This window comes from Limulus polyphemus, unplaced genomic scaffold (assembly GCF_000517525.1).
Source record: "Limulus polyphemus unplaced genomic scaffold, Limulus_polyphemus-2.1.2 Scaffold225, whole genome shotgun sequence".
Classification (NCBI taxonomy): Eukaryota; Metazoa; Arthropoda; class Merostomata; order Xiphosura; family Limulidae; genus Limulus; species Limulus polyphemus.
The window spans coordinates 670,042-685,759 of record NW_013665835.1 but is presented as its reverse complement, the minus strand read 5'-3'; the positions used below and the strand labels follow the sequence as shown (position 1 = coordinate 685,759).

General features: G+C 33.7%; 1 protein-coding gene across 1 annotated transcript in view; it reads left to right on the top strand.

Moving 5' to 3' along the window:
* Positions 1-15,718, top strand: part of LOC106478566 (anoctamin-4-like) — a 140,578-nt gene that overhangs the window by 121,498 nt on the left and 3,362 nt on the right. The window contains exons 22-23 of the mRNA XM_022382181.1: positions 9,721-9,773; positions 12,049-12,233. Of these exons, the coding sequence (XP_022237889.1) occupies positions 9,721-9,773; positions 12,049-12,233 (238 nt within the window). The remainder of the gene's footprint in view (positions 1-9,720; positions 9,774-12,048; positions 12,234-15,718) is intronic.

Genomic DNA, 15,718 nt, shown 5'->3' with positions numbered 1-15,718 from the left:
TCGAGCCCGCGACCCTCAGATTGTGAGTCGAGTCCCCTAACCACCTGGCCATGCGGGCCATTGAAACAAAAATTAGTCACCAAAATTTATAGCGTCAGCGGTGAAGAAACAGTAGAGTAGCACTGTATTACATTTCAATAAAACATGGCTTATCGATCTTGATCAACGGCCGTCGCTTTGTCATTGTTGTAACAAGTTCCAGTGTCTAGGTTTACGCGCAAGCGCGTTCCGGTAGGCAGTACACGAAAACAAAGTAAATTAGATAACAATGTTTCTTTTCTTTATTAGAATATTCTAAATCTATATCTTTTTTTCATGATCACTTATTGTTCTTTATATAACTATATGAGAATGATGTAGATGGCAGTGTTTTCCCCTCTTTTAGGGAAATTATTTTCCTGCGTCATTTCATTCTAGCTTCGAAAGGAGCAAAATGGCCAACAGAAAGTTATTCCTTCTGTTCAGTCATGAGATTTGTACAAAACTTGTGGATAGAAGTGCAAAAACAGCTGGGTTGCATTTAATATATTTATTCAATGTGAGAACATATACATTGCCAAGTCAAAACTTTGTGAAAATGGAGGATGGTGGAGGCAAAAGCATCACAAATTAGATGTAAGTTCGAATCTCAATTTATCGTGTGTACGTATGAAGCGGTAAGTCAGTCACAGGAACAGGATTATAATTGGGATAATTTTCAGCCAAAGACATCTGATACAACTTTAAGGCCTACTCCAGAAGTGGAATAAATATTTCTGGGTTTATTTGCGTTTATGTTTAGTAAATCACTAAGGTTGACATTATTATTTAAGAAAATGCGACGGATATAGTTACTTCAAAGTTCAAGAAGGTTTGGAAAAATAGGTGGAAAAGTAATGCGATCACATAACTCACTGTTCGGACTTAGGAAGAAAATTTCATAGGCCAAAAGATACGAGCTGTGTGGCCGTAAGTGATGCAAGGTCTGACAAAGGTTTTGTAGGTGTAAATGAAAAGAGGTGTATTCAATACCCATATGGTTCCAATGAGGCAGCATAATAGGTTGTTTCTCTATTGAACTTAAATGCTGCTTTTGGTGATGTGGGCCTTTCATGAGAGATGTTTGTCAAAGATGACCATGATATATTTGACAGTGTCAGAAGTTTTACATAAGCAATATGGTCATTAAAGCAATTTGGATCTTCATAGGATTTTAGCTTCCTTTAACCTACGTCAAAAGGGATTACTTCGGTGTTGTTTGTTACGAGAGAGACACCATTTATTGCACCATTTGACAAACTGATCAACAGCTTCTCGGAGTTTCCTATTCAGCATGGCTATAGTTTGGTATGTAGTAATCAGAAAAAATATCATCAGCATATTAGAAGATGTGGATAGGATATGTATATCGAAGCATATGTAGATCGAAGGTATCAGGACTGGACTGATCCCTGAAAGTCACCAGCAGAGAGGGTGGATGGTTTGGGGAGGTAATTTCTAATAGGTATGACAGCTTGATAGCTTGTGAGAAAAGATGTTGATTTTATTTTCTTTATGACAAAGTTATTAAGGCCATCCCTAATTTTGAACTGATGGCCACAGAGAAGGCAACCGGCCAGCAGCATCAACCGCCAACTAAAGGGCTATTCTTTACCAAGGTATAGTGGGATTGATCATCACAGTATAATGCCCTCAAGGTTGAAAGAATGACCACGTTTGGCGCGACGTGCAAATTGCGAAAGCCCTAACCACCAGGCCATATCAAGACTTGTTAGAAAAACAAGAAACAATTCTTACGTAGGTAATTGATAAGTCTAAGATTCGAAGTTTAAATATTAAATCATGATGTCATAAAGCATCAAATATTTTTTAAACCTCAAGAAGGAGGAAGCGTGCTGATTTTCACACGTTAAAATAGTTAGCTATGATATCAAAAATTTTAGGAAACTAATCATGGGTGGAGAGTCCAGGTCAGGAACTAGCTTGTGTACTTAAAACCAAACTTCTGTCGGGGAGGAAACGGTGGAATTGTGGAATTATAATGCGTTCAGATGTTTTACTGAATATAGTTGTTGAACTAATGGGTTAATAAGAAGTGATACTAATTATAGGTTTGTTAGGTTTGAAGACGAAAATAATTTTTGAGAATTTCCGGTTTTGTGGATAGAAACCGTTACATAAAAGGACAGTATATAGCCTGGCGAGCAGCTTTAATAATATAGCTGGAGCTTATCTAGCGTGGCGAGCAGCTTAAATAATATAGCTGCAACTTACCATAGTTGACGATAAGTGACGCGGTTCTATCTAGATTGTGTTTGTTTTTAGATCAAAGCCGCGTTGGGCTATCTGCTGTGGCCACCGCGAGGAATCTAACCCCAGATTTTAGCGTTGTTAGTCCGTAAACATATCGCTGTACCACCGGAAGACTCCTATCTAGAACAGTATAACATTTAATACTAATAATATACAGTACGACCTTATAACACAAAGTTTGTTTCTTTATCTTTAATTGGACACTCGAAGTTTCGTTTTACAGTTTGTTTTCAGGAGAGTTCCTCTAGAACACTAACTGTAATTGATAGTACAAGGCTTCATTTGGTTTAAATAGTAAATTATAATCTAATTTATATCGTGGGTTTCTGCAACGTACGTATGCCATATTAAGTATTAAAGCTTATTGTTGAAAGAATTATATTGTTCAAAAAATATATATTGCTATCTGTAATCAATAAAACTTTTATCTAAATTATACATTGAAATAACAAATGTTAAGATGTTTACTTGTTTGTTGTTAAACACAGAGCTACACTATAGGCTATTTGTGTTGTGCCCACCACGGAAATCGAGACCCGATTTTAAATGTCATAAGTCCAGAGACTTACCACTGAGCCACTGGGGGTAGGTTAAGATAAAATAAAATAATTATAATTATAGGTGCCATACTTTGTCCTTGTTCATCCGTGGTCGTAGTTGTTTGATGAGAAGAGTTTCATTAAATTTTCTGTCAGTATACTTGGGGGCTTTGGTAAGGATATGTACGGAGAATGGTGGATTCGTGCCAAGAGTTATTTGTCTTTGATTTGTTAAAAACAGCCTGCAACTGCGTTTCTTTCATGATTTAGTTTTTAGGGAAATTAATGTGCTCTCCTATCCTTGCGTGTAGGGTTCTTCCGGTTTCATCGATGCATGTATGATGGCAGACGTTACATGAAGGTTGGTAAACAACATTGGAAGCAAGACACCAAACACGTTTCAGTAAGACAGTTGGCTACATTACATTGTAGGGTAGTGTACTAAGATTTTGAAAGTTGGCTTTTGAGAGTTGGATCTGGCCGTTCTATAACTTTAATCGATAGTTCACATTTCCTGATTGTAGTTTTTATTTTCTTCGATATAGCTTTATCAATCAAAAGTATCGTAAAAATAACATTTTTTATGGTGTCTTTGGAAAATTGTCTTTTGTTGTCTTTGGTTTATCTGAGTTTTCGCGTAACAGTCTTGGAAAATTTGTTCGATGTGAAAATGTGGGTATTCTTTGCTCAAAAGGAGTGATTTTATTTCAGAACGGTTGCGATCGATTAATTTTAATTCTACAATAATTGGATCTTTCTTGGAAGTTTTTGGATGATGGGAGTTGAAGTCAAGGAAAAGAGGTTTTTGTAATTGGCTTCTGAAACAAGGTAGATTGTATATTATTGTCATTATCAATCCTAAAGGTGACGTCAGGAAAACCTATACCTCTATTGTCATTCAAATGATTAAGGTGAATTGTATGTTGAGGTTTATGGGATTCCGAAAGTCTAGAAATTTGATTAAAGAAGTAAGGCTATAATTCCTTAGTCCAAACACGTCATCGACATATCTAATCCAGAGATCAGGGCCGGTGTTGGTATCTTGACGCCACTTCTCAAATGCCGTTGTTTCATAAACGTGCATAAATAACAGTTACTTGATTACTCATTGTAACACCAATTAGTTGGAGATATAGTTTACTGTCAAAACGAAAATATCCATTATCTTTCTGAAGTTATTAAATAATGATATTCATTCCAAAGAAAACACATGTCTCCTGCCGAACCTCTTTTAAACTTATATCTCATGTCTCTTCCAGAAAGGAGCCCTAGCCGTTATGCTGTCACCATGGCAGACTTAATACTTTACATTTAACCTTCCTGAGATTGGTTACTTTCAACTCTAGTCTCCGATGAGTACATTTGATATTCCCTGTATATTCGCCTCTGGCACTCTTTTTTTTTACATCGTGAACAACTCCTTCGTGATTTGTTTCTCCTATCCAGCTATTGTATATGTAACTGTTCATTATCGAGGAGAGGGTATAACTCTCCAACGGTCTGCCAGCCTTCAGGTTGGAATGAAATGACCTGATTTTTATCACAAATGTTTCTGTTATTATTTCTAAGTGACTGTAATTAGTCGATTTATTAATGTTGAATCATCAGCTGTCGGACAATAGACATATACTCTATGACACTGACTAAAGGAAACTGAAAGAAAAAGGAGAAGAGTCGGAAAAACATAAAGATTCTATTGAAACATTTTTAAAAAAGAATTTTAAGGTAATGAAACATAAGGAATGATTTAACTTTGAAACAGTGAAATAAAACTTATTGACAACATGAAATATTTTACGAAATTCTGTACAATGGACAAATAGTATCAGAAATGTATTCAGTCAGCTATTTGTAACAAATGTGTACATCAGTTTCCATGACAAAAATGGAGGACAGTTTGTTTCAACCTACTATTACTGCCATCTTACTTATTGAAAATTAACAAGTTTCTATTCAGTTTAGCGAAATGTCATGTATAGTTTCTGAAGCTCTTTGCTTCAACACGATTCCTTTACTGATAACTGAAGGTAAATATTAATTAAACACGAGACGTAACGTAATATATGGGAAGCTATTTAAAATTAAAATAAATAAAAGTAAGTATAGGAAAGAAACAGACATTCGATTAAAAATCAGCTTGTAATTAAATTTGAAGGCGATCGTTGACAAAGTGTCCTAGAGATATAACTGTGATAAAGTGTTTTAGAGATATAACTGTGATAAAGTGTTTTAGAGATATAACTGTGATAAAGTGTTTTAGAGATATAACTGTGATAAAGTGTCCTAGAGATATAACTATGATAAAGTGTTTTAGAGATATAACTGTGATAAAGTGTCCTAGAGATATAACTATGATAAAGTGTTTTAGAGATATAACTGTGATAAAGTGACTAGCAGTATCTTTTACTTCAACGAACTTAGACCGTTGTAATGAGAGAATATTTAAGAAGGGATGAGAACGCAGGAGATTAAGGACCATTATATATCTTGAAAAATGATTAAAAATGAGTTCATACAGCTACCAATTGGTAGAAATCTTCACAACATATTGAGCTGGGTCAAAAAATGCAAAATACTACCATTGTGTTGGATTGTACTATGGATATCAGTTACAATGATTGTTCAATTCATCAAAGTAGATTCTGCTTAAATTAGATAACAATTTATGTGATTCATTGAAGCAAAAATTCAGTGTATGTTCTGGTATGTTGTTACAAAACCTTCGAGAACTAGAACACAATCTTGAAAATATATGCGTAAGGATACAACAGCAGAGTAAATATGAGAGGCAAGAGCAATGGAGTTCAGTCAGAAGCTCTGGCATTAACTTTTAGAACAGACTTTGTGGCACCTTGTGTTCCCTCACTCAATCTTATCGTTAAGGGCGCCGCAATGTCTTGAAGCTCTGTCTTTTTTTTTTTGGAATGATTCAACTATATAATTAGAACATATATACGTAACTATACTAACCGTCAAGTTACTCTCAAACATTGGATTGGAAAGTAAACTAGAAGATGTGCACGTTATTAATTACCAGGTTACAGTGGTTTACGGTGCTTTAGAAGTTCTAGAAGAAGACTCGACACAAACTCAATTAAGTAAAATCAAGTTATGAAGCTAAGAATCTCGCAGCGAAACTCTGAATCTTCAAATTTCAATATTATCTCGCGATTTGGCCTAATATATCAAGTAATAGCGAGTACAACACTGTAATAATCCTCACATAGATTTATTGAATGCGACTGTTGTAAAACAAAATTAAATCTTCTCTTGTAAACGCGCGGTCTGAAGAAGAAAGAACTCTGACAGATGCAAGAAGCATTTGCTGAAGAGATAGAAATTGGTGAGAATTTTTTATCCAGAGAGTGAAAGGTGTGTTTTAATACGAAGAAAGAGATGATCCATTTGAGATACAGTGCAACAGTTCAAAATTATTTTTATACCATTGGTGTGTTTTAGTTGAAGAGTCTTTTTGTAGAATCCGAGTGACATGATTAAGAATTGTATAAAAATAATTGTGAACTGTTGCACTGGATTTTAAGTTAGATCATCTTTCCCTTTATGTTAAAACACATAAGTAGTATAAAAATAATTGTGAACTGTTGCACTGGGTTTTAAGTTAGATCATCTTTCCCTTTATGTTAAAACACATAAGTAGTATAAAAATAATTGTGAACTGTTGCACTGGATTTTAAGTTAGATCATCTTTCCCTTTATGTTAAAACACATAAATAGTATAAAAATAATTGTGAACTGTTGCACTGGGTTTTAAGTTAGATCATCTTTCCCTTTATGTTAAAACACATAAGTAGTATAAAAATAATTGTGAACTGTTGCACTGGGTTTTAAGTTAGATCTTCTCTCCCTTTATATTAAAACGCATAAATAGTATAAAAATAATTGTGAACTGTTGCACTGGGTTTTTGATTAAATTATTTCTCCTTTTATATTAGGTCGTCAAGAAATTAATGTCGCTTTTTTTAGATGAAAAAAACCGAACAACTTATATATGAAAACAAAACATTTATTAAATGCAATAGTCTCTATTCTTATCGATGATGCTTTTCCATCTTACAATCAGGTTTTTAATGCCCTAATTAAAAAAATCACTTGGCTTTGAAGCAAAAAAAACATGTCGATGTCCTCTTTAACACCTTCCACATTTGCATACGTTTTCCCATTAAGATGGTGTTGCAACAAACGAAAAAGATGGAAATCTGATGTTGCCATATCTGGAGACTATGGTGGATTGGGGAGAACTTCCCAACTAAACTCCATAATCATGTGTTGCGTCAAATGTGAACGTGCATTGTCGTGGAGAAGAAGAACACCTTTCCGATTGACAAGTGAAGGCTGTTTCTGATGAAGGGCTTGATTTAAACGTTCCAGTTGCTGACTATGGATCTCTGCATTGACAGTTCGCTGTGGATTGAGAAGTTCGAAATGAATTACTCTTTTGATGTCCCACCAAATGCAAAGCATCACTTTCTGCGGATGGAGTCCGGGTTTTGGGGTCGGAAGTGGTTTTTGTCTAGGACTGGGCCATTGTTTTTGGTGCTTAATATTCGCATAGAGAATCCATTTTTCATCACCGGTGTCAATTCTGTCCAAAAATGGTTCACGCGCCAGAAGAGACGAAGCAACGTTCACACGTTGGAAACAATGATCATCGGAGAGTTCGTGAGTCACCCAAACACCTTCTTTATAGAGTTTTACCATATTCTTTAGATATTTACGTATTGTTTTATGAGACACATGTAATTTCAGGGCCATTTCATGAGTGTGTTGCCTTGGGTTAGACTCAACAAGCGTCTTCAGAGCGTCAATATCAATTCCAATATGTCGGTTCCTGCCAACACAGTTTTTAAGGCTAAAGTCACCTGAATGACATTTGCTGAACCATCGTTGACAGTTACGAACGTTCTAAACATTTCCATAAACTTCTTTGATATTCTTAGTGGCTACAGAGGCGTCGTTTCCCTTCTCGAATTCAAACAGCATTAATGCCGATTGTGTGTCTCGTCGTGTGTCATCACTATAAGGGAATAGAGTATACTAAACTTTACACATTATATAGGCTACACTAACGTGACTTTTAGGCGGTTTGTTTAACTATTATATGTAATGTACGTTTTTTGGGAGGTGGTTAATGAAAGTTAATGTATACGTTCCACCGATATATTTTCATTAATCACAACTGCGAGTGGAAAACGAAACTTCTCAAACTCTGAAACTAACAGAATCTTAACTGAGATACACGATGTGACAGGAATATTTAGTTGGCTTATTCACCATATTGATTGAGAATCAATTTGGTGAATCATGGAGCTTGAAAGAGCTTTTCCGAAATTTAGGTTCGTTAAAAGCACGAAAACTGAAGTTTAAGCGAAAATTATATAATTTTGTGTTTTTACTGTGTAAGTATTATGCGCAAAATTCTAAATGTTGATTTCTAATGGAAATTTATAAATTAAAATAAATTCCTATGTTTTTACATAGTAATAGATGCACATGTTGCACCATATAAACTAGAGTAAAGTAAAAAAAAAGTTAAAACTTAATTCAGCGTGAAAAGCTGGACTACTTACACAATGTATGTTTGTTTGGTTGGTTGTTTAGGCACACAAGGCTGCGCAATAGGCTATCTGCACCATGTCCACCGTTGGGATTGAACCTGGAATTTTAAGTGTTATAAGCATGAAATTTACTTCTGAGCCACTGGAAACATTAAAGTGTGAATACCAAATAAAAATTGACAACGTATATTTCCTTACTAATTAATTTTCGTTGGTTGTATAAATGTTCCTAGTGAACCATAGATACGTTATAGGTTATTGGCTATAAAGAAAATCTAATCCCACTAGAAAAGGCACTTCAAAATATTTTGTTATCGAGAATGTTAATACTGTAAGTTTTAAACAAATTTCTAATCGATTTATGTTTTGTTAATGCGTTCAAAGTATGTTTTGCCTTCTGTAAATGCTTCTTATGATGACTTCCATTTATAAATTGTGTAATAAACTATTTAATTGTGTTCAATATCTGTAAGCAACGATGCTATTTAATGAACTATTTAATTGTGTTAAATATCTGTAAACAACGATGCTATTCACTAAACTATTTAATTGTGTTAAATATATGTAAACAACGATGCTATTTAATGAACTGTTTAATTGTGTTAAATATCTGTAAACAACGATGCTATTCAATGAACTATTTAATTGTGTTAAATATCTGTAAACAACGATGCTACGTAATAAACTATTTAATTGTGTTAAATATCTGTAAACAACGATGCTATTTACTAAACAATGTAATTGTGTTAAATATCTGTAAACAACGATGCTACGTAATAAACTATTTAATTGTGTTAAATATCTGTAAACAACGATGCTATTTACTAAACAATGTAATTGTGTTAAATATATGTAAACAACGATGCTATTTACTAAACTATGTAATTGTGTTAAATATATGTAAACAACGATGCTATTTACTAAACTATGTAATTGCGTTAAATATCTGTAAACAACGATGCTATTTAATGAACTATTTAATTGTGTTAAATATCTGTAAACAACGATGCTACGTAATAAACTATTTAATTGTGTTAAATATCTGTAAACAACGATGCTATTTAATGAACTATGTAATTGTGTTAAATATCTGTAAACAACGATGTCATGTAAAGGTAGTAGTATACTCTGCGACTACCTTTAAATATGTTGATTTCGTCATTTTCTAAAATTCTCTATTATTTGTGTTTTAATAAATGGATTTTCAGTTAAAAAGAAGTATATTAAACAACATTTTCCGTTGATTTGCTTTGAAACTCTGTAATAGTTGCAGAAGTACAAGACAATATTTGTGAATTTCATTTCATTTTCAGGGGCGTGGCAAGCAATACTGAAGGGTTTATCGTTCGTTGCCGTTATCACAAATGTAAGTATGTGTTTGTGCTACGCTCATTCTGCATTATAAAAATAATACAGAACTAGTTGTTAATACAAAATAAGGAAAGTAGATAACGTTATACTGCATGAATTAAAAGTTTTAACATTTGTTAGACCAATATGTTTCGGCAACTCCGGTCTTTCATCATCAGTGATAAACCTTTAAGGATGTAAAGACTTGTGAAAGGTACATTCAGGATCTATGCCTACACTTTTATTACTCTATTAAACTTTAGTTTATAAATATGTACCGCCTTTTATGTAAGTGAACTCAACCAATTTCCAGTGACAAGAAGGTGATCGTGTTGTATATTGTAACCAGAAACATACCTGCTCTGGTTTCTTAATTAACCACATAGTACAATGAACTGTGAGAATTTCGATTTCGAGCTATACGTTAGATCTCATCAACCAAGCTAGGTCTAAAATAGGGAAATATTAAGGAGACTTACATATCTTTAAGTTTCAAATGTTCTTCAGCTTTTGGAGTGCAATTAATTAAAAGACGAACATTTATAATATTTCAATGAAAAATTTTTTCATATTATCTAACATTTCAACTTAATTTAACTCTGAGTTTTCTTTGTATGCTATGAAACTCATATTGTCAATCTGTGACACTGCTATGTATTGTATTGTACTATGAAACAATGTTATCAGTTTATGACACTGTCTGGTGGTCAGAATGAGATCAGTGTTTATAATCTTTATTTTTTTATATTAAAATGCATTAATATTTTAGATTATGTTTCTGTCAGTATTACCATTTCAAAGTTAGGATAAGCTTTGACATTGTGTACTTTTAACTTCATGAAATATTCGAGTTATACAAATTACGTATTTTCTAGTTTAAAAATTACAATTTTGTGTAGCATTATTGCAAGATATTGCACAAATAAACTATTTCAAATTGCATGTGAATCCATAATCATTGTATGGTGAAATTATACCACATAAACCTAAATGTAACAGACCGAGGCAATTTTTTTCACTTAAAGGCAATTGTTAAAAAGTACTGAATTTAATTAAGGTAAGTCCAAAACATTTTTCAGTTATTAAGCATGCCCCCCAGTGGCACAGCGGTATGTCTGCGGACTTACAACGCTAGAATCCGGGTTTCGATACCCGTGGTGGGCAGAGCACAGATAGCCCATTGTGTAGCTTTGTGCTTAATTACAAATAAACAATAAACAGTTATTAAGCACTTTCTATTCGACTGTTGCTTCTTTGACCGGCCTTTGCATATTTCAAGAACTATTCCAGACTTCATATTTTAAATTAGATATTTGGTTTTCAAGTGGGAACTTTAATAGAATACAGCTCGGACCACTACATTAGTCCCTGTCTTTAGATTAAATACAAACGAGACAGCTCCAAATGAAGAAAACCAAGCATATTAGGTTTCAATCATTTGTGTGAATTGAAAACATTTAGTTGAATACTAAGTAACAAAACCTATTCCGGGTTCATGTATCTGGCATTGCTTACAACTGCATTTTCCAAACCCTAGGACTTCATCAAGTGATGGTCCTTAATACCATTCACCAAGCTAAGCTGGGCTGACGAAAGTTCACATTGCTCGAAACTAAAGTGGTCATGGTTAATTGTTAAAGTATTTTTTAATGTTTTTCTTTCGGACTTAAACTCGATTCCTGTTTTATTGATAATTATTTCCAAGTTTATCTCATTTTTAGACTTTAATGTGTTGTATAAAGACAGGAGTAAAGCATTTTGTTGATGGTTTGCTATTCAAAATACTTCGTGTGTTATCTTGAAAACTTTCTTGGTAAAAGCTAACTAAAGTATCTATAAGTTTCAAATAAGATATAACCATTGCAGAATTTCAGAGATATTCATATGGAATATAAAGTTACGTATTGCCTTCTTCAAATATAACTCGAAAAATAATTTGGGACAAATATATCATAACTGTGTTCGTGAACAAAGTAGATACATTTCAGTAGAGTTTAAGCTCTACGTTCCCTATTTTAAACCATGTTGGAGTAACGTGAACACTCCCGGGAATGAAGTTTCAAATTTCTAATTTGCTAACCATTTTTTTTTTTTTTGTAAAATATGTTCAAAATTCACTATAAGATCAGACTGACGAAATATATTTTTCCGAGAGAATAATGCATTCTAGTTGTTTAAACTTTAGCTTTAGTGTTGTTTTATACCAACATAAGACCACTTTTTAAGACGTTTTGTTAGAATTTTGTCTTTTCTGCATTTAATAATAACCTTATATTAACTTATTTTTGCAGTCCTTCATGATAGCCTATACAAGTGATTTCATACCTCGCCTTGTGTATATGTACCGCTACAGTAAAGACGGCAGTCTTGAGGGTTATATCAACAATACTATGTCTTACTTCGATACAGCTGATTTTACAAACACCACAAAACCAAACAACATGATGCTGGACGGAGTCTATGTAAATCAATGCAGGTAATTTTTGTTGTTAAAAAAAAATGTATGGTTAAAGTTAAAATTTTGCTTGCTGTTAAACGCAAAGCTACACTATAGACTAACTGCGAATATCGAAACCCGATTATAGCGTTATAAGCCCTCGAACTTACCACTTTGCCACCGTGTGGGGGAGGGGGGCAAGGTTCGAAACATAAAAGTTTATTGTCTGATCAAACAACAAATAAACTAGATCAAGCTTGTAAGGAAAAGGTACATATAAAGGAGCGCATGATAAAACTTAGCTTAATAAGAGATTCATTTTCTGATGCTCATATTATAAAATGGTGAGCTTTTGAGAGATATACATACACAAAAATATTACATGACAAGGAATGAACACTTGAGGATCTGGTTTTTTGTAAAAAACCCAGCAAGAATCAAATATGATGGGAACGTTTTTTTAAAAGCATCAGTAAATCATTTATATAAAATTATTCAAACAGTTTACAGTTAATGAAATTATGTTGTCTAAATTGAAGTTAGTTATTTATAGAACAGCGTTTATAGTGTTTCCCGTTGGGTCAGCGGTAAGTTTACGAACTTACAACGCTAAAATCCAGGTTCGATTCCTCGCGATGGACAGAACGCAGATGGTCAGTTGTGTAACTTTGCACTGAGGAAAGAACAACACTTTATATAGTAAATGCATTTGAAATCTGATTTGCAGTAAAAACAAGAATAGAGGAATTCTTGTTAAGTGATATCAAAGAATTGTTGGAATGTTTGAAATGTATCAAACATCTTTATTGCTATATAATGAGGTGATATGTGGTCATAACGTTAGGCAAATACTTAGTAGCTTTATCGCCTTATTCTCGTGATTTATATTTGATTTTGGAGTTTGCTAGAAGTTTCTAAGGGCTGTTATTGCCTCGGCTTTTTCTTTTAAAAATGTGCCTTATGAGAAATTATAAAGAGTTATATTGTTTTTGAGTATTTCTTAATCCCTTGCAGTTTTAGTTGAAATCTTCATTGGGAAAAACAAGAAGATTTAAGCAGTTTTCTAAATGCACTAAACAACCATTCTGCGACCCTCAGATTGCGAATCGAGTGTCCTAACCGCCTGGCCATGCGAGGCCAACCGCATTAGTGAGTAAACACATACCCCAATCCAAAGACACGGTAGTGGCTGCACATGTTGAGTAATACAGATTCTAGGTTCTCAACTCTATAAAACATTTTTCTCCGCAGTTTTTGCGAGTTCTATCGATGTAGATGACTGAGGAATGCTCAAAGAAGCTAACTTACCGCTGTAAGTACCTACCTGAACACGAACCCTTCTACTATTTTGTGCAAGAGGAACGTAATCTGTCTAACTCTCCGTGCATCTTCGTAGCCGAACACTATTGAGAGATTAGTTCCTTTGGTAGTGAAGTGTAGTTTTTTTTTAAGTTAACAGATCGAGCCCTTTATTGAAATACATTTTTGCTCTAACTTGAATACCGGAAACTTTGACACCTTCCTGTAGCCAACCCAAGCCCCCAAATTCGATCTCATTGACTCATAGACTAAGCGTTAAAGGAAGTAGCCGTATATAACAATCTTCTAATCATGAAGGTAAAACTTAAGTTTTGACGAACTAGGTGTAATGCACAAGAAGTTCGTAGTTTGTAATTATCCCAATATTGTAGGTAGTTAAACACTTGTGCTAAAATTTAGACAGAGTAGGGTCATTTCTATTGTTTTATAAATGAGGTATGTTGCTAAAAATATTGGCACAGAAAATAGCCTATATAAAAATCTCTTCAGGAATATTATACACTTATGCATGCAATGTCAGGCATAAATTTTACGTATAGGAGTTGCATGTTGCAACATAAGTCTTTGGTAAAACCCGCAAGATTATGTCTTTTGTCATTCAAGTAATGCCTACTAGCATAACATCAAATTACACAAATGTGGGAATGTTCAGTCGATGCCAAATGTATTATCTGAAAAACAAACAACCCGAAAAATTATCTACAGCTCATATGGAGTTGTTTGAGTATGGCAAAGCTTTGTAAAATGTGTGTGGCCTTTGTTAGAGCTATTTTTTTTCAGTACTATTTTTGCAAGTCAAAATAAAAACATCACAGCTTATTTAAGCTTGTTGCTGAAGATTAAAGAGTAAGTGCAAAAAAGGACAAATTAATCCTCGCTTAGCATATTGTATTTTGCAGAAGTTAAGTCAAAACTTCAACATGTGTTTGAGATTGATACGTCAATTTCTTTTTCTACAAATATTTTGCCTATTTATAATTAAAAACAAAAAAATTACAATTCTCTCTATATTCAAGGAAACCAGCTTGAAATTTTAAAGTCAAATTATCTAAATCTACATTTATATTTATGACCAAGCAACTATGGCTATCTACCGCCATCCCAGAGGGGAGGCAATCAGTCATCAGCACTCTTGACACCCACTATCCACACTAAGAGATTAACTGTCAGCCCTATAACGCACCCATAGCATTAAGCGAGTGGAATATTTTGTGGTACTGCACGTATTCAAATCCGGCTCGCCAGCTCAGAAATCTAAAACTGTACCATAGGGCCAACCTGCGCCGCAAGTTATCTAAAAATAATAATTTTTCAATTATTACATATGGAGTAAATACAGTTATGCAAGGTGCGTGTTGCTAAAAAAGAAAATTCTGTTGGTGTAAATGGTAAAAAAAAATAAACTCATGAAGAATGTACAAGGAGAAGAGCTTAGATACTGTGAAAGTTTTAAATTTTATACTATTAAATAAACAAAATCGTTAAAAATGCTCTTTTCAATTTTAGTTCGAATCAGCCACAAATGAAGTGTATCAGTGCTGAAGTGCAAACATATCGTTATCAGTCTGACAACCTCGAGTTTTTCCTTAATCTCGATATTTCTTTGACTTGATCTTTTTAAAGGTGTGACATTTGTCAATTTGTCCAAGGTGTAATTATATCCTTTTTAAGTATTATTTAATTCAAGGGACTTCCTTCTGATGTATTAAACACCAATTTGTTCGTCGAGCTAAAATTCTATACTATTTTCACTGAAAACATACAACAAAAATGAACTACGTGTTTGTTCAAACTCAAAGAATTTTCGTTTGACTCTTTTGATATATTTATCGTTAGATATCACATTATTTACAGAAACTTACAGATTAGCAGAAATAAAATAAATTTATGTTTTAATATTTGTCAATTCGAAAATCTGTAGGGTTGATTGTGAAGTCTTTTTTTTTTCTTTTTCTTTTCTTTTTAATTACGCACAAAGCTACACAAGGGCTATCTGTGCTCTGCCCACCACGGGTATCGAAACCCGGATTTTAGCGTTGTAAGTCCGCAGACATACCGCTGTGCCACTGGGGGCAATTGTGAAATCACACATATTTAAAGAAACTGGCAGAAAATAAAGTAGTTATATATCGTGTGTTAACAACAAGTTACTTAACTACTTTTTAACATGGTGTCATAGGATCCTGCCACCCACGCACACTTAT